General features: G+C 41.6%; 1 protein-coding gene across 2 annotated transcripts; it reads right to left on the reverse strand.

Moving 5' to 3' along the window:
• On the reverse strand, positions 1-27,185 carry LOC23687783 (DNA-directed RNA polymerase II subunit RPB1). Of its 2 annotated transcripts, none has more exons than XM_021845517.1 (5): positions 27,175-27,185; positions 26,520-26,796; positions 3,980-6,129; positions 544-3,890; positions 1-476 (listed from the first exon to the last, which is right to left on the reverse strand). In XM_021845517.1, exons 2-4 carry the CDS (start codon positions 26,686-26,688, stop codon positions 546-548), a joined length of 5,664 nt encoding a protein of 1,887 aa, XP_021701209.1. In that variant the 5' UTR covers positions 26,689-26,796; positions 27,175-27,185; the 3' UTR covers positions 1-476; positions 544-545. The 2 variants fall into 2 exon arrangements, with proteins under 2 accessions (XP_021701209.1, XP_011493480.1); XM_011495178.2 differs by lacking the exon at positions 27,175-27,185 and adding an exon at positions 26,875-27,092.
• Positions 27,186-27,704: the final 519 nt, after the last annotated feature.

Here is a 27,704-nt window from a genome sequence, read left to right on the forward strand (position 1 = left end):
TACCTTTTTAGATAATACCTATTTATTACTGTACTCAACAGATAAAATCTATAATTATTTTTTTCGTGTTTTAAGAAAGTTTCAGCATAATCTTACTGCATCTGTAATGCATGTTTTAGACAAAGTTTTGAAACAAATCCGTATGCAATCAAGCACTAAACTTTTTGCAGGACACAAATTTTTGATAATAATCGTCATTCATCAAATTGTTTAATCCTAAATGCATTTATACATTACGTTGAGTTATAAATATTGTTTTGCATCTTAGTGGTTCTACGTTTTACAGCAAGTAACATCAGGATTGGAAGAGCAACAAAAGGGAATTGGAATGCTCTTTCCTGGTTTTGCCGTTTAGTAATATAATTACAAACTAGAACATCAGGAGCAGTTTCCTTAACCTTACCAAACTCATCCCATACCGCACAAGCCTTCTGCAATGAAATGCGACCAGCAGCCTATCGCTCTCCTAATGATTCCTGTAACAGAAATAAGGATTACGTTATAAGGATCTCTACAGAATCGGGTAAAATGAACCCCGCGTACCTTTAATCATCTGGGCTGTCCTCGTAGGATGGGCTGGTCGGCGAGTAGGTTGGACTGGCCGGACTCGAGGGACTGTAGCCCTGCCCGGTCGGCGAAAAAGCAGGACTGGATGGGGAGTAGTTCGGCGAGGTGGGCGTGTAGACCGGACTGGTGGGCGAATACTTCTGACTGCCGGGAGAGTAGGAGGACATGTTCGGCGAGTAGGTTGCCGATGGGGAGTAGGTCGGTGAACTACTCATGAAGTTATTGCTACCACCAGGCGAATGCTGCGGTGAGCTCGGGGAATAGCTGGGTGACGTTGGAGAGTATTTGGGGCTGGTCGGGGAATATTGTGGACTGGCGGGGGTGTATTGTGGGCTTCCGCCGTAGGATGGGGATGTGGGCGAGTAGCTTGGAGATGTTGGAGAGTATTTGGGAGAAGATGGGGAGTAGGATGGAGAGGTTGGCGAGTAGTGCGGCGAGCTAGGAGAGTAGTTGGGACTCGTCGGAGAGTACGACGGTGTTGCAGGAGTGTAGTTGGGAGAGGTCGGTGAATAACTTGGGGATGTTGGAGAGTATGACGGTGAAGTTGGGGAATAGGAATTGCTGGATGGTGAATAGGATGGGCTGGTTGGGGAATATGCAGGAGAGGTTGGTGAATAGCTTGGAGATGTGGGTGAGTACGGGCTGGTTGGGGAATACGAAGGGGAAGTTGGAGAATACGCAGGGCTTGAAGGACCGTAGGGCTGCGATGGAGAGTAGTGTGGTGAGGTCGGCGAATAGCTTGGAGATGTGGGCGAGTACTGCGGTGACGTTGGGCTGTAATTCGGACTTGTTGGTGAGTACCGTGGGCTTGTTGGAGAATAGGTTGGACTGGTAGGCGAATAGCTGGGGCTTGTAGGTGAATAGGCTGGAGAGGCGCCTCCTGGTGACGCAGCAGCATAATTAGGACTGCTCGGAGAGTATGATGGAGATGCACTTGGAGATGATGGGAAGTAGGGAGACATCGATGGACCAGGAGAACTGGGTGAACCTGGCATTGGTGACCACAATGGCGACATTCCTGACACGTCGGATTGTGCAGACGGTGAGAAGCTTGGTCCTCCAGGAGTCATTCCACTTGGTGGTCCCGAAGGAGACCAATCGCAATAGCCAGGAGTCTGCGATTGTTGCCAAGGAGTCATAGCTGGACTCATACTTGGTGTTGCTCCTGGACCGAAGAACATTCCCGATCCACCCATGATGGATGTGTGTGGAATTTCCATGCCTAGTTTACACTTTTCGGCATCCAGTAGCAAATCGAAACAGCCAGTTCCCATTCTAGGCAGCTGTCCCATGATAATATTTTCCGACACTCCTCTCATAGGATCGACTTCTGCGTGGGCAGCGGCATCGTTCAACACGTCCACTGTTTCTTCGAAGGAACATCTCATCAGAGCACCGGTGTCCTGTCTGTTGATACCGTGACGTGTGATGGCCATCAAGTGACCCTTCGCAGTCATGACGTCACAAAGCAAGGCAAGATGACGATAGTTTACATACAGACCGTAGAACTGCAGAACGTTGTTCATTTCCTTCTCGACGGATTTTCGCACAGCCTCGATTCCAAGCACTTGGAAGATCTCGCAAATATCGTTACTAGCCGTACGTACCGGATCTACATCTCGCTCACTCAATACCTTCATCATAGCAGTACCGTCAGTTTCCAGCAACCATTCTCCGATGGCCTTGAATTCACCTTCCGGAGTGATGACAATCCTTCTCTTGGCATCGGTCTGTGGCAAATGCATGTACACCTTTCCGATGGCTTCAATTCCTTGCAGCGTCATGTCCGACAGCATGTTCGCTTCGATACACCTCAGGAACATGTCGTCCTCCATTTTGTCCATATTTTCCTCTTCGTTCTCCTGGAATTTGCTGTCATCTCCGTTCATGATACGGATGCGTAGAACAAGCTTGTCAGCGTTATCGTCGTTGAAGATACAGTTCAGATCGTCACCGAAACCTGCGTTGATCTTCTCAGCGATCTGTTCCATAGTCAACTTCTTATCTGTCATACGCTTACGATCCAGTTCAATACGCAGCAGCCACGGCGAAATACGAGTTGGATCGAAATCGGGCATTTCGTAGTAAACGTTGACGAATTCCTGATCCTCGGCGATGACGGTTCGCTGTGGGTCCGGATCATAGTAGATGGCCGTATTGGCCGTGACCTTACGCAGTGTGGTATGTTCCAAACGACAAAGCACGTTCTTGGCCTTTTCGGCATCACGAGCAGCGCCACCCGTGAGGAAAACCGTTAGAGAAGGAGCCTTTGGTCGTTTGGAGATATTGATGATTTCCTTCAATCTGGGTACACCCAATGTTACGTTCTTCGAGGACACACCAGCAAAATGGAAAGTGTTCAGTGTCATCTGGGTAGCGGGTTCTCCAAGCGACTGTGCAGCCAAGGCACCGACCATCTCACCCGGATTACACTGGGCCTGTTGGAAACGGGTTTCGATTTCTCCTATCAACCACTCAAATGCTTCATTATTCAAGCGGAACTCTTCGGCGACATATTTCGTGCAAAGCGTTGATCGAACCAAACACTGGAACAGCAACGTGGCGTTCTCGTTGGCCTGTTTCGACAAACGATCCGTACCAGCTACGATGACGCATTTGGTTAGCAAATCTCTTACTCCGTGAATTACCTTCAGCGGAGAAAGATCTGTGGTGCCTCGCTTGTTGATGTGGAAAATCTTTTGCACATTCCAAATCATACGCTGCAAATTGCAAGGCAATACGACCTTGGAGTCACCGTTCGGGAAGATCTGTCTCAGAGCCTCGCGATCTCGCAGTAACTGTTCGTATTCAGCTTCAATTTCCTGGATTACATCCGGTGACTCGGTCAGCTCCTTGATGACATCCTCGTTGAACACTCGACGCAGATTCCTCTCATTTGTCGGATCGAAGCGATAACGCTTCTCAAACACCTTATTCGACAGCTTGATCGTAGGAAGATTCTGGAACTCTACCGTCTCTCCGCACAATCCGTCCTCGCCGTAACGCAACTGAATCAGCTGGCCGACAGAGTTTCGCACGGTTCCATCGTAATTCACCATTACCGACTCCATAGCCTTGATCAGACGACGCTGGATATAACCGGTTTCAGCAGTCTTTACAGCAGTATCAATCAAACCTTCACGACCTCCCATAGCGTGGAAGTAGAACTCGGTTGGCGTCAGTCCGGCAAGGTACGAATTTTCCACGAACCCTCTCGATTCAGGACCGTAATCGTCCTTGATGAAGTGCGGCAGAGTGCGCTTACGAAAACCGAACGGAATTCGCTTACCTTCAACGTTCTGTTGACCTACACAAGCAATAACCTGAAGTGGATAAGAAACATTATTGTTGTTACTATTTATCATTTTTAAAGTGGCTTTTCGCCCATGGCGTGTGAATTTTCTATTCTCACCTGAGAAATGTTAATGTTAGATCCCTTGGAACCGGAAACCACCATAGCCTTGAGGTTGTTGTATTCAGTCAGCGATTTCTTAGCGGAGCCACCAGTTTTGTCACGAGCGTCGTTCAGAATGCGATTCACCTGATTCTCGAAAGTCTGTCGAAGCGTGTTACCGGGGGTCGGTTCCAATTCCATGTTGTGCGCCTTCTGAATAACGCCAATGACATCCTCTTTGGCTTTGCGGATGGCTCTCTGAATTTCGGCGTACGTCTGAGGATCGGCAATGGTGTCTCCGATACCGATGCTGTGGCCTTCGAGCAGCAGCCAGTTGTTGACCACAGTCTGAATGTTACCGTAGAACCGACCGGCAATTTCGTGTCCCAGTTCGAGGAAAACGATATGCAGCAGAGAACCAGCCGAGGTACCGAGAGTCTTTTTGCAGAGAATACCCATGATCAGTTCGCCGTGTTCTACCATGACCTTGGTGTCTCCGGGGGAGATCCATTTGTACGGACCGTCGTCCTCCTCGTCCGGATGGGTCGAATGGGTACGGATCATGTTTACGTTTCCGGGGATGATGAGGGTGAAGATTTGCTTTCCTGTCCAAAGGGGTTTGGGTTTGAGGATGCAAGGTTGCGGCATTTTGCCATCCCAAGTGGGCAAGAACATGAGAAGGTTCATCATCTGTTCCTTTTCCAGGAAGACGTCACGTTTGGTCATTTTTCGCACAGCCGTCAGCGTATCCTGCACAATACCCATGACGGGTTTGTTGGCCTGGGGAGTAATGATCTGCCGGGGGGTGATATGGATGTTTTCAATTTCAGCACGCGTTTCCATGGACTGCGGCACGTGAAGATTCATTTCGTCTCCGTCAAAATCGGCGTTGTACGGTGAGGTACAACTGAGGTTCATCCGGAATGTGGACCAGGGGAGTACTTTAACACGATGACCCATCATACTCATCTTGTGGAGAGTGGGCTGACGGTTGAAAATGACTAAATCGTCGTCACGCAAATGCCGCTCCACTTTGTAACCGCACTGGAGATGAAGGTCACTGGATTTGGGATGGAAACGTAGATCAATTCGTTCGCCATTGTCACGGACAATGTATTTTGCGCCGGGATATTGAGAGTTTCCTCTTCGTACGAGTTCTTGCATTCTGTCGATGTTGAAGGGAGTGACCAATTCGGGGAAGGTCATGTTTTGTGCAACCGAGCGAGGGACACCGACCTGATCGATACGGAGATTGGGATCCGGAGTGATGACAGTACGAGCCGAAAAGTCCACACGCTTTCCCATCAAATTACCACGAATACGACCTTCCTTGCCCTTCAAGCGAGATTTGACACTCTTCAGGGGCTTTCCACTCTTTTGCATGGCTTTTGGCATACCGGGCATATCGTTGTCTACCAGAGTGGCCACATGGAACTGCAACATCTTGATGTTTTCTGCAATGACGTGAGCGGCAGCACCAGTCGCTTCGTTCTTCTTCAGTTCATTGTTGGCCTTGATGATATCCGACAGCTTGTGGGTCAAATCGTCCTGATTCTTTGTGGCTCCGAACATGACGACAGCCGGTCTCACAGCTAGCGGAGGAACCGGTAAAACAGTAATGATCATCCAATCGGGGCGAGCAAACTTCGGATCCATTCCCAGGACGTAGCATTCCTCGTCGGTAATGTGCTTCAGAATTTCCCAAACTCGTTCGGCCGTTACGGCGATCTTCTTCTCCTGGGAGTCTTCGTTGACATGCTTCCATTCGGCAATCACATCCAATCCGGTTCTCCTGAGCGAAGGCTGATAGTGACCGCAACCGCCGTGGCCTTGCTTTTTGTTCGGATCCGGTGCGGCACCGTCTTTTGTGATGTCCATATCTTCACCGCCCTCGCAAATCTTCTTGCCCTTGCACAGATCGTAAACGTAGGCCAGTCGTTTGCGGGGTTGTCCCTTGGATTTCATAACGATTTCCTTGATCTTGGGATTGCTGGGAGCGACCAACATCTTCGAGCAGTAGAAGCAAACGCAGCGCAGGATCTTGATGGTCTTGGTGACGAAACCGATGTGGAAAACCGGCTTGGCCAGATCGATGTGACCGAAATGGCCCGGACATTCGGTCATGTTGCCGGCACATGTCTGACACCGAGAGGTACGCTCGATGACACCTAAAATGAAGAGAAAATATGGAAATTGTTAGTATTGATTGTTAGTGTTTCAAGTCGAGGATTCAGTAGTAGGCTCTGTTGTATCTATAAAGGACTATACACAGTTGGCTTTCTAAATATTTTATGGAACATCGAGTTATAGATAGAACCTACAGCCTGTGCAACTGCGGTTCAAGGAACCATTGAGATATTCAAATTTAACTATGGTTCTATAACTCGATATCGAGATATTGAATATTAAGTTTATGAAGAGTTGACTGTATCTTCGAATGTCTATGAATAAGCTACCTGATACCGGTTTCATATGAGCCACCCCAGATTTGACCTCAAAAACAGTGTTTCAGTGTCTAGTGTCATCATGAGCTGCTGGAGGATGCTTCAAACAGCCACCACAAAAAAAACGATGGATATTCGTTTCAATACTCAAAACATTCACAAAAATGTACATTTTTTTCCTTTGTCAGAAAAAGCTTACAATTTTGGCAGTTTTCAATCAATGCTGTAAAATGCATTGCGTAAATATTCTAGCCTAGTCGTCTTGCCATCAAGTAGGCTGTTGAAAACCGTTATAAATCATCCCATACAAAATAACAGTTCCGTTCACTTTCGTTTTCCCGACTTTCCCGGTGAATATCCTGGAACTTTTATTCACACAAACACGTCGGAACCCTTGACGAACAAAATGGAGAAAGAATCATCCAAACTTGTTGACCCGTTCGTAAGCCATTTCGTGACATACAAACACCATTCCATTTTTATTTATATAGAAGATAGAAGATAGATTATTTTTTACTGCATAGTCATCTTGGTGCACCATTACAAGTCGAACACTTTGCTAGAAAATAGATTGAACCAAGTGTTGCAATTTAATATTAGAATAACATTGTCTGTTTACTATTTATTTGAAGCAAAGCTAATAAAATTTACTTTGCAATATTGTACTGTTTATTATCAGCCCTTATCTACACTGTTTTAAATAAAAATACGATTGAATGAGCTGGCTCATACTATGCCGTTTGGTGGCTCATAATAATGCCCTAAGAATAAAGCCTCATATGCTGGGTGAATACGCAAAAAACATGGTTTTCAAAAACGTTCAAATAAAAAATAATTAAATTGATTTTAACATTAATTATCGACATAACATTGAAGAAAACATTTTATAGTATAAGTCACTTGCATTTAAACGATGGTTTTTGCTGTTTCCCATAGGTGGCTCATACTGCCCCGATCACCCCTATAACGGAATTACGATCGGCACATCAGGTCGATGCCAATGAAAGTTTGATTAGGGCATACCGGTGGCAAAGTACCAGTAGTCCGCTAATTCTCGCGTAACAATTCAAAAGGGCCAATACTCAGATCGTTGATTCTGAGAAAATTCAATGTGAATATTGTTCACCAAATCTTCAATTCCCATTTCTCAGTATTTAAATCAATCAATGTGATTTATTGCTCGTTGAGTGATAATTTACTAATACCAGTGCTGTTAAATGTCAAAATGTTTGAAAATTTAAAATGCTTATGGCACCCTTCCAAACGAAATATCACATCAGCAAATATTGCCAACCGATAGTAATTCGGAAAAAGTCACCGGGAAAAACATTTTCCGCTGACTTTTTCCACGGGGAAGGATGATATTAGCAATATTCAATTGTCAAAGTCACGTGATATTCATGACATTTAACAGCTCTGACTAATACTACACGTTAATAATAAATTTTATTCTGAAAACTGTCAAAAATGTGGAAAAAAAATGATAAGTTCAAATGCTTGGCCCATTTTCGATTTTCAACCAGGCTCAACTTTTTTATAGGAATAATTGAATTTTGTGCCTTGGCCCAAGGCTAGACCCTTTTGGTTTTCATCGATGGAGAGAGAACTGATAATAGAGAGCGCTGCATATGACGAGCCTAACCTCACTTATTTGACAGCTGCTGGTCCTGTTGTTTACGTTTCGGTCGTTTTTTCCATCATTTTTTCATCTTCGCATTTCTATCACCAGCATGCTGATGGTGACGATTTTCCACGGTAGGCAGATAGAATAATACGATCCGTGGGTATCTGCAGTGGATTTGACCTCTCCTCGCAGCAAACTTTCACGAAATTAAGAATGATTCGAAAAAAGTACTAAGTTCAAACTGTAAACAACAGGACCAGTACCTGTCAAAATTGATGCGTGACGTCACAGTGCAGTGGAGTATTAGCCGCTATTCGTGATCAAACGTCAACATCCCACCGCAAAATCGCTAGTGTTTGGAGGGGATTTTAACCTCCAAATTGCCAAATAACCTCCAAATCATCACCTCCATTATATGAAATGTGGTGGCGCGTCCAAGGTGGCGGATCGTCGCAAGTTTATCGCTAAACAGTCAATAGGCAGGGTGCGAATGAATGATTTGGACAAAGCGGTTATTGCCCATTTTGAAAATCGGGTTTATGACGATAAGTTTTAAGATTATGTTGACTATGTTTGCATAGTTTGTGGGTGTTAGGAGATGCTATCGAATGGTATCACAAACCCCATTTGTCTACAAATTGATCGTTGGCCCTTGAGAATTGTTACGCTAGAATTCGCCTTTTTGGGCTTATATGGTTGTTATACGACTATATATGGCATGTCGGTTCTATAAAAGCCCTATATTAGCACGAAGGGCGAATTAAAGTTCTATTGCGATACTTTGGTATGGAACAGCTAAACGGATCATGACAAGACAAACCAACACTATAGAGGGTGACTATGTCTGCGAGAAGGCAGCTAAGACAGTTACTAGGATCATATCTAGCATTGGCGAACTAAGAAGAAGCACGAGTCGTCTTCTGGTGACCGTATGATCGTTGTCCTTATGGAGATACGGAGCTAGCGAGCGCATTGGAATACATACATCCAGTGTTGTGAAAAACTCAATTTCTCATAACTCACGCTTAAGATTTTTCATGCGTGAGTTGTCAATCACGCAACTCAGCAGTCAAAACATCATGGATGAATTGGCTCACCTTTTTGACTCATTGTCTCGTATTTCCACGTGTGTGGCAATAATTTCTTGTTAGTCTGGTAAAATTATAGTACTCCTTCCAAACGTAAACAACAACATTTGGGTTTCACGAGTTTTTGACGGGTTATGCGACTGAATCATTTTTTACGGTTTGAATCGATTGAGTGATTTTGCATCAAAATCTCAAGCGTGAGATTTGCGAAGCAGATCCCTAGTGAGTTTGCTCTCACGGGAGAGCGTATTGATTGAGATTTGAGTGAGAGTCTATCAACACTGCATACATCTGATTGGACATTATGGCTAAATGCTAACAGCAGAATCAAATATCACTTCTAGTGGGTTTTGCAATATTCAAATCGAATGAGGAGGAGAGTTGATGGTCTTTATAGTGTCAAATTTCACGCGAAAATTCTAAGGAATCATACGAAGTGTTACCAACATGTGAAATAACAATGAAGGTCGTTTGTTTCCCTGACGGAAATATATAGATCTCGTATAGTCAGGTGAATCAAGTTGCATTTGTATAAAATTAAATTACTATCATTCGAGTCGGGTATTGTGACCTAGCAAGGGTCGCATTTACGGAAGGGAGGAGAGGGGACGAGGATCCAATGGTACTTAAGTGGTACTAACTTTTTAAAATCACAAGATTTGAAAAATTCAAAGTGATTCTATAATTTTAATTATTCGAAACAATAGTCGATATAGCCTAGCAAGAAAACCTGCACAAATTGTAGGTGGAGTTGCAAAGGTTGGGCATATTCACAACATTGCAGCTTCCATAGATGAAGGAGTAAACACAAATGGTGCATAAATACAAAGTACAAAATCAATGAGAAATTAGTATGAACATTTATTATAGGGTGTTCAGCTGAAGCTGCACTGCCCATATTCACATAACAGTCCCATTTCGATTTACGACCAGGCGTTACAGAAATCTTTATTAATTAATTTCGAAGCACGATCAAAGCAAACAAAGAAAACAATCGCATATGTCCCGGTCAACCAGTCAGTGATTTTCGATAGCGATCGATATCGATCGATATCAATTCGTTTTGAATCCATGGCGATCGCCAACGCTGGATAAAGATGACTGGTTGATCGGGGTATCGGTCCTTGATCGACAATGATTCGCAAGTTGTAACAAGCTTGATAAATAGCAGCTGCGAAAGAGAGCCCCAAAGAGAGAAAGCGATAATAAATCCAATTTTTCTCGCTTATTTTCCATTGGGGGTAGGTGTTTTACTTCACTGGTACACAACCCCCGAACATCCTATAGCAATACTGCCCCTCTACGTCTACTTGTCCCATGTTCTATGTAAATTTTATGAAACGCGAGACATATATGCGTAGAACGGCAGAATAGTGCCCTTCAGATTTTGGAGCATGTTCAGATGGGTTTTCATCATGCCTCGATATAATCAAAGTTGTAACAGTAGACGATAAACAGACTCTCATGATGTGCTGAGGATCATGATTGTTACAGAGAGCAATAAGTGAGATATTCTCAATTTTCCCAGAATTCATTACCTGCTTACGATCAATTTGAGTGTTTTTTTTTTTTTTGCATAAATCAACTCAATATCGCCAGAAGCTTGTGAATAGCTGATTGTAATCCAAGTAGCAATCGGCTATTCTGGTCATTCCATCCATGCTGGGTGGCAATGTCTGTTGCATAGCAACCAACCCAACAAGGTCGTAGTAAGCTGCGACCCATATTCAAATTGTTCTTCCTCTTTCAATTTTGCACATCGTGCAGTATAGTCGCATTTTAATAAAGCTCCTTAATTGTTCTCGAAGTATCCGCGTTTTTCAATTCCGAGTTCCGGTAACGAAATCCCAATAGGTTATGGGCACCACACAGAAAGAGCTGGCGCACGGAATTCCGCAGTTCCGCGGGAATGGAAGCGAGTTCCAGAATTGGAGTTACCGGGTGAAACTTTTCATCGAAGCAGCTGGCGTGTCAGTGGTTCTCACCGGGGAAGCCCCGGAAGTAGAAGCTGATCGAGCGAAGTTCGTGGAAATGGACCGGAAGGCGAAATCACTGTTGGTGAGTTTCATTTCCGACGAGTGCTTGGAAGTCGTTCGGGAAAAGGCAACCGCAAAAGAAATGTGGGAGAGTCTGGAGGCAACGTACGCGAAAAAGTCCGTAGCCAGCCAGACGTTGATAAGGAAGCAACTGGCACGGCTCCGGATGAAAGAAGGCAATGGTATGCGGAGTCATCTGGTGGAATTCGATGGGCTTGTACGAAAACTCAAAACGGCCGGTGCAACCCTAGCGGAAGGGGATCTGGTGTCTCAACTTTTCCTGACGCTACCGGACTCGTACGACCCGTTGGTGACGGCGCTGGAAAACGTAAGCGAAGAGGATTTAACGCTCGATTTGGTGAAGCAACGGCTTCTGGCTGAGGAGTCAAAACGGTCGGATCGACAAGAAGATGCCAGCGAAGACAAGCCGGCCGCATTTTCCGGAAGCAGTCAACGCAAATTCGATGGTAAGTGCCACAAATGTGGCATGCGTGGTCACATGAAAAAAGATTGCAAGCAACGTGGTCAAGACGATGGGCATAGCAACGGTGCACGTGGTAACGCCCATAGCAACGGGCGAGGAAAACGCGAAGCCAACTGCGTTAAAAGAAGCGCGGTGAGCTTCATGGCGGACGCATCGTTATCAAAACGTGACCGGACCAACACTGTGGCGTTCAAATTGGACTCTGGCTGCAGCGATCATTTGGTGAGTCAAAAATCTTTTTTCTCGTCGTTCGAAACGCTAGTGCGCCCAATAGAAATAAAAGTGGCAAAAGAAGGTCAGGAGATGGTTGCCAGGACGATCGGTAAGATTGATGCAACGAGCAACAAGGGGGTCCTGTTCAACATGAAGGATGTCCTCTTTGTCCCGGACCTGAGAGAAAATTTGATGTCGGTGAAAAAGCTGGCACGAGCTGGCATCGATGTAGTGTTCTCCGACAACAAGGCTCTGTTGAAGAAACGTGGCGAAATTTTAGCGACCGGCAAGTTGGTAGGTAGCCTATACGAAATAGTGCTGACGTTGGAAAACGTTTGCGCGAATGTCTGTGAGACGGATCCGGGCACGCTGTGGCATCGGCGGCTGGGTCATATCAGCCAACATGGAATGGACACCATGCTTAGAGAAGGTATGCTGCAAGGAATCAAGAAGCTACCCACGGTCGGTTTTTGTGAAGCTTGCGTGCAAGGGAAACAGTGTCGTGAGCCGTTCAATGGAACTAGAAGTCATGCAAGTCGCCCCCTCGAGCGCATTCACTCCGACGTGTGTGGCCCAATCGACCCGACAGCCTGGGACGGGTCAAAGTACATCGTTTCCTTCATCGACGACTACACACATTTTGTGATGATCTTCCTGCTTAAGAAGAAATCCAACGTCTTTGAAAAATTTCGTGAGTATGAAGCCACAGTTTCCGCCGCATTTGGGTTGCAGATTTCGAAAATCACCGTTGACCAAGGGAGAGAATACTGTTCTAACGCCCAGAAACAGTATTACAAGCGAAAAGGCATCCAAATTGAAAGCACCGTTGCGTATACACCTCAACAAAACGGGGTTGCTGAGAGGTTCAACCGAACTCTCGTAGAAAGAATTCGTGCTGTTCTGATTGATTCTGGTGTACCAAAATATCTTTGGTCCGAAGCGGCGTTGGCGTGCGTGTACTTGTTGAACCGAAGCCCCACGGTTGCCCTACCGGTCGGTGTTTCTCCGGCTGAAAGATGGTTTGGTTCGAAGCCAAGTTTGGACAAGTTACGAGTATTTGGGTGTCGGTGTTTTGCATGGATTCCAAATCAGCAGCGCAAAAAGTTGGATCCAAAGAGCCGTGAGATGATTATGATCGGCTACGCACCCAACGGATATCGGCTTTGGGACATGCAAGCGCGAAAGGTGAAAATTGCTCGTGACGTAAAATTCGACGAAGATACTTTTCCGTATGCTCAGCTGAAGCCTGTCGACGATGTTCCACTGGTGGTGAATTTCCCTTTCGAGCAAGAGGGGGAAAGCTCTGCAGATGAAGATCTTGGCATTGTGCCTAACGATGCTGAAAGCGATTCTGATGGTGATGAGGCTGCTGGTGGCACTATTGAGGATGACGACATTTCAACGGACTACGAGGATTCAGCAGACGCGCTCCCTTCGCAAATTGAAAGACACGAAACTCCGAGTGAGCCGGTGTCGAGGCGTAGCGAACGGGAGCGCAGGCTTCCTGGTAAGTTGTTCGATTACTTTGTAAACTATAGAGCAACTTCTGGCGAATCGATTTCCACAGATGTACCCATGCGTTATAACGACATCATGCAACGTGACGACCGACAACAATGGCTTGGTGCCGTTAAGGACGAGCTGCATTCGATGGCTGCAAACAACGTGTGGCGTTTCGTCAAGTGTCCGGATGGCGTAAAACCCCTTAAGGCCAAATGGGTGTTCCGAGTCAAGGACGATATGAATGGAAATCCAGTGCGGTACAAGGCGCGACTTGTCGCCAAAGGTTTTCTTCAAAAGGCTGGGCTGGATTATGAAGAGACGTTTGCCCCCGTGGCGAAGCTGGCCACAATTCGAACGATACTGGCAGCGGGCGTTCACCAAGGTTTTTCCTTTCACCACATGGACGTCAAGACAGCCTTCCTGTACGGTGAGTTGAAGGAAAACATCTACATGGCGGTCCCGGATGGAGTCAAAGCACCGTCGAACACAGTATGCCAACTTCTCAAGTCTCTCTATGGCTTGAAACAATCGCCAAGATGCTGGAATGAGAAATTCAATGAACAATTATTGAAATTGGGTTTCACACGCTCCCGGCATGATTACTGCCTCTATACTAGGATTCAGGATGGTAACGAAATCTATATCGTTCTGTATGTGGATGACCTGCTGATATGTGGAAGGAACCCAATGACCATCTTGAAGCTGAAAAGGCAATTAACCATGATGTTTGCGATGACCGATTGCGGGGAAGTCAGCCATTTCCTTGGCATGCGTTTGGACTACGATGTTAGGCGTGGAAGTTTACGTTTAACGCAAGAAGCTAACGTAGACAAACTTTTGGCGCGCTTCGATATGGTGGACTGTAATCCAGTGAAGACTCCAATGGAAAAAGGAATCCAATTAACTCGAACCGGGGAACCAACGGATCGTCCGTACAGAGAACTTCTGGGGTCGTTGATGTACGTGATGTTGTGCACCAGGCCGGACATCTGCTATTCCGTTGGATTCTTAGGACGATTTCAACAGAAGCCAACCACACAACATTGGCATAGCTTGAAAAGGGTGGTCCGGTTCATCAAAGGAACCAAAACTAAATGTTTGGAGTACAAGCGAACCGAATCTGCCGAGCCATTGGTTGGTTACGTCGATGCGGACTGGGCTTCGGACGTCGAAGATCGTAAGTCGGTGAGTGGATTCATTTTCCTCGTTTTCGGTAATCTCGTCAGCTGGTCAAGTAAGAAGCAAACTACGGTGGCTACTTCATCCAGCGAGGCTGAGTATATCGCCCTCAGCTCCGCGGTTTCCGAAGCAGTTTGGCTATCTGGTATCCTGGATGATCTGAAGTTGAAGAGCTCCAACATTCCAGTTACAATCTACGAGGACAACCAAGGTTGTATTGGAATGGCAAAGAACTGCGAATCAAAAAGGTCGAAGCATATAGATGTAAGGCATCATTTTGTTCGCGATCATATTTCCAACGGCAGTGTGAAGATTGAATATGTACGAACCGAAGATCAACTAGCTGACCTTTTTACTAAGCCGATGGATGCCAGTCGATTGGGACAACTTGGACGTCGTCTCGGAATAGCGGATTGAGAGGGGGTGTAATCCAAGTAGCAATCGGCTATTCTGGTCATTCCATCCATGCTGGGTGGCAATGTCTGTTGCATAGCAACCAACCCAACAAGGTCGTAGTAAGCTGCGACCCATATTCAAATTGTTCTTCCTCTTTCAATTTTGCACATCGTGCAGTATAGTCGCATTTTAATAAAGCTCCTTAATTGTTCTCGAAGTATCCGCGTTTTTCAATTCCGAGTTCCGGTAACGAAATCCCAATACTGATCAAAAGGTAGCTTTCGCTCATAACTTGTGCAAAATCAAATAAGATTAAAAATGTCGGAAAAAACAATCTGGCGGCTCGTATGAAATTAACAGCCAACAGACGCATTCCAAATCATGACGTATTTTGAAATATTGATTAATGGTTGGAAACTGGTCATTACCATCACTGAAACGTTTGATTGGAAAAGGGACAAGTTAAGTCGCCATGTTTGTTGAAGGCATCCTATGGCAATTATGAAGCATCTCCTCAAAAACCTTTTACAGGGTGTCCATTCAAAATCAGTTTTCCAATTCCCGGATTTTTCCCGGGTGTCCAAGAAATTAAAAAACAGATAGCAAAAAATCCTGCGTTTTGATATTTTTGTTTTTTTTTACGATGTGGACAACTTTGGAGGACATGATCTAATTTATTTATGAATTGATTTTAATGCAATTCAAAAAAACGGTTTACATTTCAAAAGGGTTATTGACAAAAAGATTTAAAATATTTCTGCACATCTTCATCGATCCTCTCTTCCACTAATAACTTTGCTTAAATAAATCTGCAATATTTCTTATTAATGAAGAAGATAGGGAGCCAGGTCCTATTCTTGGCACTTTTGATTCACTTCGGCAGTGGGGTTTTTTGAAAGCTACTGAGCTCATATTTGGCCACAATAAGTGTCGTATTGAAGTGCTTCTTATTGCAAAGTTTCAGACATTTCGGCCGAGAAAAACCCCCCATGCGCCAAAGTGAATCATGGAAGTGCCCAAGTAGCTCTGCACCCTATAGTGATTCTTCATCATACGACAACAGAATGAGTTTTCTGCAATAACGCAAAAGAAACAACGATGAAGAGAAATCGATGAATGCAGATAGGCCCTTATGAGAAAACAATGCTGATTTACTCAACTAGGGTTGTCATGTCTATTACGGCTTAACCAGCCGACGGTGTTTTGAAAATACCTGAAGGTCGTAGACACAAAAGTCAATTTGGACAAATTGAGTTGTAAGATTGTGAAAAATAATAGAATCGTTCTGGTGGGCTTCGATCCCACGACTCCCAATACGCTAGACTGGGCGCGTTAACCAACTACGCCACAGAACGGGTACCCGTACTTATTGTACCCAAAATAAGTAAAAATCCACCGAGAAAACTCAAAGATATGTCAGTAATTTTCTACGCATTCCTCAAGAAAATATCTTAGTGTAAATTTTCAATAAAACAATTTTAAATCATATAAATTCGTTTGTTTTTTTCTTAAATTTACAATGAATTGATATGATTTTTCTCAGGAAACTGCTATTTAAAAAATATGTATCAGCATTTCTGCTGTTTGAATGAACATTTACTGTGTGGTTTGTGATTGAAATTTTAGCTTAGCTTAGCTTAGCTTAGACTGACTACACATATCAATGGTTGCTATTCCGTGATTGACCGAAGTCAGTGAAAATGCACAAAGAATCAACTAGAAGTTCGGCTGGGATTGGACATAATCTTCTTCAATGTGCATAATTCAGTGCCTCTATTTATACAGCGTCAATAACGGCACCGGCCACGTCCTTGCAGTCAGGTGGGATTGGGGGAAGGAATGTTAGTGTGTAACCTTTGCTATTTGGAGACCGTGTTTTCCTCTGCATCTCCACAAAGGTTACTGGGAGGGATGTTTGTTAATGGGAAGGATCGTTGGGTCACAGGATTCACTTTGATAAGCGATTAGACCATGATAAATATTGATTTGTGAGATATATACATGCTTATTTGTAAATATAATATTTTCATTTGATATGAACAATTTCTATGTAGTGGAAAATTATGCCGTCAACGGTGGGTGACGAACCATACAAAGTTTGTTGAACAAATACCTAAATGTAACATTCCTACAGCTGTCAGGACGAAAGCATGTGTTATTATATTTTACTTATTTGAAAAGCAACAAAAAACTTGATTGGTTGGAACATCATAGAACACTCTTATTCTTATGCCGACACTTACAGTGGCGAACCATCCAAAGTTTGTTGAATAAAGTGAACCTTTCGCAAGTCTACACTTGTAGTGTCGAACCATTCAAAGTTTTTTTTTAATTACAAAAATAAAGGTAAAAAGGGGTGTTCTGAAAAAAAAATGTGAAACATAAATAATTCATGAATCAGAGTTTGTGTCGACACTCACAGTGACGAACAATTCATAGTTTGTTGAAAATTCATATTAACGTCCCACAATTGTAACGATTAAATGTGCAGTCATACATATTTTATAGATTAGAAATAGTAGCATGAAACGAGCTCACCAATTGATCCTTTATCCTTCACTGTGCAGCCACAATCCACTCTCAGCCTCACTCGTTTGCTCCGCTATATAAAAGCACTCAGAAAAAAAAGGGGCGCGACCCGAAGAGGAAAAAAAACTTGGCATTCTTGACGCACTGCCCAGCAGCAAGCGTCAAGGTCAAAGGATCAAAAAGAACTAACCAATCACGCCACTTTTTCACTTACTAGACCGACGCGCGACATGTTTGATCCTGCCTTCGTCGCTCGCCCCCGTAGGAGCAAGCGTCAAGGTCGAAAGATCAAACAGAACTCTGCCCTGAGAATAATGCCTCATATACGCAAAAAACATTGTTTTCAAAAATGTTCAAATAAAAAATAATTAAGTTAATGTTAACATTAATTATCGACATAACATTGAAGAATACATTTTATAGTTTAAGTCACTTGCATTTAAACGATAGTTGACGTTTCCCTTAGGTGGCTCATATCACCCCGATCACCCCTATAACAATTGGAATTACGATCGGCACATCAGGTCGATGCCAGTGAAATTTTGATTAGGACATACCGGTGGCAAAGTACCACTAGTCCGCTAATTCTCGCGTAACAATTCAAAATGGCCAATCCTCAGATCGTTGATTCTGAGAAAACTCAATGTGAATATTGTTCACCACATTATCAATTCCTATTTCTCAGTATTTAAATCAATCAATGTGATTTATTGGTCGTTGAGTGATAATTTACTAATATACTACACGTAAATAATAAATTTTATTCTGAAACTGCCAAAAATGTGGAAAAAATGATAAGTTTTCGATTTTCAACCAGGCTCATCTCTTTTATAGGAATAATTGAATTTTGTGCCTTGGCCCAAGGCTTTTGATTTTCATCGATGGAGAGAGAACTGATAATTGGTCGTTTTAGGCAGGGGGCCAATGAATGATTTGGACAAAGCGGTTATTAGCCGTTTTGAAAATCGGGTTTATAACGATAAGTTTTAAGATTATGTTGACTATGTTTTAATAGTTTGTGGGTGTTAGAATATGCTATCGAATGGTATCACAAACCCCATTTGTATACACATTGATCGTTGGCCCTTGAGAAATGTTACGCTAGAATTCGCCTTTGGGACCGTCCATAAATGACGTAGCATTTTTTCACTGATTTTTTATACCCCCCTCCCCCCTTGTAGCATTTCATCACAAATGCTGATACCCCCCCTTGGAAATCACGTAGCATATTAAGCACCCCCCCCCCCCCCTATTTTTTATTTGTTATTATTGAGCTAAAACGAAACATTAAAATCCAGAAATCAAAGTTTTATATCAATTGACAGTTAATTACTGACTGAAAACGTCAGGATAATCTGACGAATAACAGTTTGATATACTGTAGCGCTCAAAAAACATTATGTAAATAATTTTAAGGGGTCGTCCATAAATGACGTAGCATTTTAGGGGGGAGGGGGGTCTTCACGAATTTGTGACGATGTGTGACGAGGGGGAGGGAGGGGTCCCAACTTGTGGACGTAGCATTTTAAATAATTTCGGTAGAAAAAGTAGCGCTGAAAAAAAAATAAGAACAGTTATTTATCAAACTTCTTTGGCTGAACTATTAAACTTAAGTTATAAAATGATGATTCAGCTTCAAATCATTAATTCCTTAATCATTTAGTTCCTGACAACTAAACAGATTTTATGAAGGTTTAAATAGTTATGTTAATTTTATATTATATTCGTGTCCAAACCATTTAATTTATGAATAAACAAATTAAAAGCTCAATAAGGTAAGTAAAAATCAATGCTTTATCGACTTGGAAAGTATTATTATTCCATTTGTTAACAAGACATACAATCAACCGTTTTATTTTAATTCACAGTTTTCTGTATATTATTTCATAATATGCTCATTTAGACAAATATTAACGTTATTTTAGTAAAACAAGATAAATATTCAGTGCGTTCAATGTTGCATGAGATCTCCACACAGTTTTGATGGAACAGCCCTGAAATTGCTGATTTTTTAAACATTCCAAATATTACAATTTTATTTTATTTCTATCTGGCCACTATTTGCTGAATGGATTTGAATTAAGAGAATAATGACGGAGAACCATTCCAAATTAGGGTATTTTGTTGATCATATTGACAACAATATGTTTCTTAACCACGAATAATTTAAAAAACTCACTTATTGCTGTTCGTTTTATCACTCCAAACAAGATTTTTATCTTGTTTCTACATATTTACTGCCGCCGTGAATCGCAAGTCAGTCCCATCTGCATTTTCGTCAAAATTGAGATGAGTTCAGTTTTCAACATATCTTCCAATGCTCTTTCAGTTACCCTAATAATATAATAAGATTTGTTCGGGAAAACAGCAAGTCAAACTGTCCCATAATGAAAAGTAACCGCATATCAGTCCCACTACAGATTTCCGCACCATGTAACACAAAAATGAACCGTGTTTTGATCATCTTCATATTTTTCTCAGAAAGTTATCGTTGTAAATAGCAAATTGTGAAAGCTTCATTAATATTTGAACATGTTCCAATCTTCTGGATGTTTTTAAATATTCGTATGAAAAACGAGTTTGGAAACTTCACACCCCATTTTCTCAATGCCTACTTTTTACAGATGGGACTGACTAGCGATTCTCGACAGTTTAGCTGTAAACTTCTTTTAGGTTTTAACAATAGCAAAAGTACTACAATATAAATTTAACCTAAATATAAACTGTTGGTTCCCATGTATGTAAATGTATGTAAATTCAGCAGAAAATAAGTTACTTAAAATTATTTACATAATGTTTTTTGAGCGCTACAGTATATCAAACTGTTATTCGTCAGATTATCCTGACGTTTTCAGTCAGTAATTAACTGTCAATTGATATAAAACTTTAATTTCTGGATTTTAATGTTTCGTTTTAGCTCAATAATAACAAATAAAAAATAGGGGGGGGGGGTGGGGGGGTGCTTAATATGCTACGTTATTTCCAAGGGGGGGTATCAGCATTTGTGATGAAATGCTACGAGGGGGGAGGGGGTATAAAAAATCAGTGAAAAAATGCTACGTCATTTATGGACGGTCCCTAAGTAACTTATTTTCTGCTGAATTTACATACATTTACATACATGGGAACCAACAGTTTATATTTAGGTTAAATTTATATTGTAGTACTTTTGCTATTGTTAAAACCTAAAAGAAGTTTACAGCTAAACTGTCGAGAATCGCTAGTCAGTCCCATCTGTAAAAAGTAGGCATTGAGAAAATGGGGTGTGAAGTTTCCAAACTCGTTTTTCATACGAATATTTAAAAACATCCAGAAGATTGGAACATGTTCAAATATTAATGAAGCTTTCACAATTTGCTATTTACAACGATAACTTTCTGAGAAAAATATGAAGATGATCAAAACACGGTTCATTTTTGTGTTACATGGTGCGGAAATCTGTAGTGGGACTGATATGCGGTTACTTTTCATTATGGGACAGTTTGACTTGCTGTTTTCCCGAACAAATCTTATTATATTATTAGGGTAACTGAAAGAGCATTGGAAGATATGTTGAAAACTGAACTCATCTCAATTTTGACGAAAATGCAGATGGGACTGACTTGCGATTCACGGCGGCAGTAAATATGTAGAAACAAGATAAAAATCTTGTTTGGAGTGATAAAACGAACAGCAATAAGTGAGTTTTTTAAATTATTCGTGGTTAAGAAACATATTGTTGTCAATATGATCAACAAAATACCCTAATTTGGAATGGTTCTCCGTCATTATTCTCTTAATTCAAATCCATTCAGCAAATAGTGGCCAGATAGAAATAAAATAAAATTGTAATATTTGGAATGTTTAAAAAATCAGCAATGTCAGGGCTGTTCCATCAAAACTGTGTGGAGATCTCATGCAACATTGAACGCACTGAATATTTATCTTGTTTTACTAAAATAACGTTAATATTTGTCTAAATGAGCATATTATGAAATAATATACAGAAAATGTGAATTAAAATAAAACGGTTGATTGTATGTCTTGTTAACAAATGGAATAATAATACTTTCCAAGTCGATAAAGCATTGATTTTTACTTACCTTATTGAGCTTTTAATTTGTTTATTCATAAATTAAATGGTTTGGACACGAATATAATATAAAATTAACATAACTATTTAAACCTTCATAAAATCTGTTTAGTTGTCAGGAACTAAATGATTAAGGAATTAATGATTTGAAGCTGAATCATCATTTTATAACTTAAGTTTAATAGTTCAGCCAAAGAAGTTTGATAAATAACTGTTCTTATTTTTTTTTCAGCGCTACTTTTTCTACCGAAATTATTTAAAATGCTACGTCCACAAGTTGGGACCCCTCCCTCCCCCTCGTCACACATCGTCACAAATTCGTGAAGACCCCCCTCCCCCCTAAAATGCTACGTCATTTATGGACGACCCCTTTTTGGGCTTATTGGGCTGTTATACGGCTAATATAGGGCATGTCGGTTCTATAAAAGCCCTAACACGAAGGGCGAAAAACTTTGGTATGGAACTAAACGGATCATGACACGACAAACCAATACATACTATAGAGGATCTGCGAGAAGGCAGCTAAGTCAGTTACTAGGATCATGTCTAGCATTAACGAACTAAGAAGAAGCACGAGACGTCTTCTGGTGACCGTATGATCGTTGTCCTCATGGAGATACGGAGCTAGCGAGCGCATTGGAATACATACATCTGATTGGACATTATGGCTAAATGGTAACAGCAGAATCAAATATCACTTCTAGAGGGTTTTGCAATATTTAAATCGAAATGTTGTAATACTCGATGATACGATTTCTTACTTACTTACTTTCTTACTTCTTCCGAGCCATTACCAAGCTGAGAAATTCGACTTTGTTGCGTTTTTCAAACAAGAGGAGAGTTTATGGTCTTTATAGTGTCAAATTTCACTCGAAAATTTTAAGGAATCATACGAAGTGTTACCAACATGTGAAATAACAATGAAGGTCGTTTGTTTCCCTGACGGAAATATCTAGATCTCGTACTGGCAGGTGAATCAAGTTGCATTTGTATAAAATTAAATTACTATCATTCGAGTCGGGTATTGTGACCTAGCAAGGGTCGCATTTACGGAAGGGAGGAGAGGGGGCGAGGATCCAATAATACTTAAGTGGTACTAACTTTTTAAAATCACAAGATTTGAAAAATTCAAAGTGATTCTATAATTTTAATTATTCGAAACAATAGTCGATATAGCATAGCAACACCTTTCATCTCCCGGGCTAAAATTGTCTGCAGATATAAAGATATCGAAGGGTATCAAAAATACATGCATACTATTTTCTTCCATAAAAGCACTGCCGGTCAGTGAGACGTGAATTGTATACACACACACAATAGTCGATATAGCATAGCAAGAAAACATGCACAAATTGTAGGTGGAGTTGCAAAGATTGAGCATATTCACAACATTACAGCTTCCATAGATGAAGGAGTAAACACAAATGGTGCATAAATACAAAGTACAAAATCAATGAAAAATTGGTATGAACATTTATTATAGGGTGTTCAGCTGCCCATATTCGCATAACAATCCCATTTCGACTTACGACCAGGCATTACAGAAATCTTTATAAATTAATTTCGGAGCACGATCAAAGCAAGCGAAGAAAACAATCGCATATGTATCGGTCCTTGATCGACAATGATTCACAAGTTGTAACAAGCTTGATAAATAGCAGCTGCGAAAGAGTGACCCAAATAGAGAAAGCGATAATAAAACCCAATTTTTCTCGCTTATTGTCCATTGGGGGTAGGTGTTTTACTTCACTGGTACACAATCCCCGAACATCCTATAGCAATACTGCCCCTCTACGCCTACTTGTCCCATGTTCTATGTGAATTTTATCAACCGCGGGACAAATATGCGTAGAACGGCAGAATAGTGCCCTTCAGATTTTGGAGCAGTGGCGACTCGTAACCTCACTTTCTACCTGTTCTACGACTCTAAAATGACTATTTCGAGAAATGTAAATTATAAATCAAAAAGTTAATTATTGAAATCGTCCTTTCTAACAAATCTCTACTCATTACATGCAAATTTGTTGCTGAAATTCAAGAATTTCTTTTCGTGGAACAGGTAGATTTGAGGTTAGGGAATCGCCACTGTTTCGGAGCATGTTCAGATGGGTTTTTATCATGCCTCGATATAATCAAAGTTGTAACAGTAGACGATAAACAGACTCTCATGATGTGCTGAGGATCATGATTGTTACAGAGAGCAATAAGTGAGAGATATACTCAATTTTCCCAGAATTCATTACCTGCTTACGATCAATTTGAGTGTTTTTTTTTTGCATAAATCAACTCAATATCGCCAGAAGCTTGTGAATAGCTGATCAAAAGGTAGCTTTCGCTCATAACTTGTGCAAAATCAAATAATATTCAAAATGTCGGAAAAAAAACAATCTGGCGGCTCGTATGAAATTAACAGCCGTAGACGCATTCCAAATCATGACGTATTTTGAAATATTGGTTAATGGTTGGAAACTGGTCATCACCATCACTGAAACGTTTGATTGGAAAAGGGACAAGTTAAGTCGCCATGTTTGTTGAAGGCATCCTATGGCAATTATGAAGCATCTCCTCAAAAACCTTATAATAAATCCCTAAGTATTCTACTGAACACTTTTCAAGAATTATAATAATATTTCCACTCCTTTAAGCAGATTATTTCGCTTTTCCCGGATTGATGGACGCCATAAGCATCTTTAGTTGAAACATTTTGAAATTCATTAAAAATAGATAATGAAATAAGAAAATTGAAGTGTAAAATAATGTTAATTGGTGAAGTACGGTTCATGCAGATCTTTACGGCAAGAGCAGATTGATATGATCAAGAAATTGTATGGAAATATTTGTTTTATTTTACTTTACACTACCATCGAACATTATTTTTTATGACAATGTTACGAAATCGTATTTTTCTTATAAAACAACAAAATTCGAATTTAGAACTATACCATATAACTGCACTAGAGTTTGTGTCCTTTGACAAATACTCGTAAAAGTTTTTAGTTTACCCCATTGGTAGAAATTTTGAACTTGAAATACGGTGGTTAACTCTCCCTTACTCGATATTCCGTATCTCGATATCGAGTTAGAGGAACATGGTAAAAGTTAGTTTTCATGGCTACCTTGATGGTCCCTTGGATCCCAGTTGCACTGGTTTTGTGTTCTGTAACTCGATACCTCCCTATCTCGATGGTCAAGATTAGAAGTATGCCCTGAGAATTCAGAGGATGTTGAACAAAATAACAATTTTCTTATCCTGGTTGTTCAAGAGTCAGTAGCGATCGATGTTGATGAAATTGAAAATGCTTCATAGAATGACTTCGACTTGACGACCGTTAAATAAAGTATGAAATCTGGAAACTGGGATAATACTGTTAAATCATTTGAACTATTTAAGAATGGATTGGGATTTGTTGTTCCAAAGTCGTTGTGCTACATCCTGGTGAATCTGTCATGAAGAGCTTAGATGACCGTACAATTCGTAGTTGCTACTCCGTGATTGACCAGAACAATCGAAGTTGCACATAGATTTAATGAATGGATCTTGGAATAAGGTTACCATTCTCAATGTGCACAAATCGAGAGCTCAAAATTCAAGTCAACAACGGCGCCGGGCACGTCCTTACGGTCATCGAGGAAGAGACATCCCAGATAGACAACGGTTGTTACTAGAGACCGAGATCACCTCTGCATCTCCACAGCTGTCATGGAAAGGATATTGAGTTAGTGGAATAAGGTAGAGATCTGGGAGTCACCAGTATTTGGTGATCCGATCCATGATACAATCACGCCTAACCGGATTCGCGATATAATTCTATATTTGCATTGTACGCCGAGTAAGTGTTCATCACTCGTAATCTAGAATGCCATGAAAAGTGTACTGTAATCTGTCAAACTTGGGTACCTTTTGCACTACCGAGGGACCAAATGCGTACTAGAAGTGGTACCCAATCTGAGCCCGAGTGGGACGGACCTGGTATGGTGGCCCTCGATGGACAAAGAAGCGAAAGATTTTGTCGCGAAATGTGAAGGATGTCAATTAATTAGCCTTCCGAGTAAACCAGTTCCGTGAATTACCGTCGAAGCCATGGATTGACACTGCAATTGGCTTTGTAAGTCCGCGTCCGTCGGGTGAATATCTGCTTGTCGTAATCGACTATTTTTGCAGATACAATGAAGTAGAGATCACAGAGATCATGACGCGCTTAATACGATATTGAAGGGACCATCGACTCATGGCAATATCGAGTCATGAAACAGAAATCATTTGGAAAGTGGTTTTAGAGGACCATCATAGTAATCATGAAATTTCGTTTTAGTATGATTCCATGAGTCGATATCGAGTCATGGAACATCGACTAATGGAGGTTCAACTGTTGATGCTTAAATTCATAAGTAATATAAATTGAATTTATTGTTTGAAAAAACAAGATTGCCGTTTTCTCTTTATTTTTTAGAGATGAGAATTTTTCAATTGTTCGTCTTGAAATATTTTGGTTAGTGAAAGAAGAGGACCCCTACTCCATTTCCTCCTTCTCCCTTTTTTACTTTCATATTTTTAAATGATTCTATGTTTCGGTAAGAATAGGCTCTTATATACGAAAATCATAAGATAACCGATTTTTTGTGCATCCTATTGCAATGTTTCAGACAATAATTATGAATTATTCAGCCGAGGAAAACCCCCGAGGCCAAAGTGAATCATGGAAATGCTAAAGTAATTCTTTATCATATTATCATATAACAAAAAACGACATTAGCTACTGGCTGCCTTGATGCTAGCATATGCGTTTTTAACAATTTTAATCACAATTTAGAGCATTACCGCCAACATGACAAAATAGTCAAATCACAAGGATATATATCTGGGAAACCCCTACTAGATTCGAACCCGGTACTTCAAGTGACGCCACAACATCCCACAATCACCCCCACCTTACTACGCATTACAAAACACAACCCCTATTTCAACCCATCCCTCCAACACAAAACTCACCCTGTCGGGGATCCATCAAACCGCACAGCTTCGGTCGACCACCTTCCATCGTTTCGGCATACTGGATTCCGCCCTCCGTCACCGACATCCGACGGATTTCGTCCGGCGAAAGGATCCCGAACTGGACCTTTTTGACCGTCCGAAGGGGCGCCTTCGAATCGCCATTCATTTTGGCAGCCGCTGCCTTTTCTTACTGCCGTTGGATTCTTCTTGTTTGTCTGTCCTCTTTTTTCTGCTTCCGTTCAGACGAAACTTTTTTCTCTTCCTGCTTAGTCAGCTGCGAACAGAAAAAGGAAAATTTTCAATCGCACTTTTCCACCATCAAACACGCTCCATTCCGGACAAAAACACTCACAATCGATTCCCCGCGGCCTGGGGAACAAATTTCGTACAAATTTAGCTTGAATTGCGCACACCTTCAACACTTCTCGAGCGAAAGAAAATCAGCCCAAATTTTTCCGTCCGAAAGCACACGCGTCCATTTGCTAAAAATCTCTTTGGCTGATGGCGGCCAACGAGCGACACGAATGAATGTGTGGTGAAATCAAAGCGAGCCGCGAGCGAACTGAAGAACGGACGACGGGTTGGCGAACAAATGCGAAACAGCGTTGCCAGACGTCGGGGTTTCCATGGATTTTTAAACTTATTGAATTACAATCGATTGATTCTAGAAAGTTCTAGAGATATGTGTCGGTATTTCTTTGAAATAAATTAATATTCATTATTTTTCAATCATGAACACAAAGAAACTGTAATTGTTTTAGAAGATTCTAATATGTTATAACTCTACTGCTATTAAGGTATTTGAGAAAATGTTCTAGCTATTTTAACTGGCACCTCTGCAAACACAAACGATGCGCGCCGAAGTTGGAGCCGATTGTTGACAGTTGGTGAAATGAGCAACATTGTTTACCTACAGTTGCTCAATTTTCAGGGCTGGCATATCACACGCTAATATTAAAGTACCCTTTAAATGAGTTCCATGTACCCATTTTTTTAATTAGTATGAGCCATTTTACGAGACGTTTCGGAACAGCTGATCGCCGAAACGGCGTCAATTGACAGGAGACCTGGGATTAAATCCAGCGTGATTTTCAACAACGCTTCATCTTACCAAACGTGGACATGGAGAAAATGACAAAAATAAGATCCAAAAATGTTCGTTACTGCAACATTACACCTAGT

Source organism: Aedes aegypti, chromosome 2 (genome assembly GCF_002204515.2).
Source record: "Aedes aegypti strain LVP_AGWG chromosome 2, AaegL5.0 Primary Assembly, whole genome shotgun sequence".
NCBI lineage: Eukaryota > Metazoa > Arthropoda > Insecta > Diptera > Culicidae > Aedes > Aedes aegypti.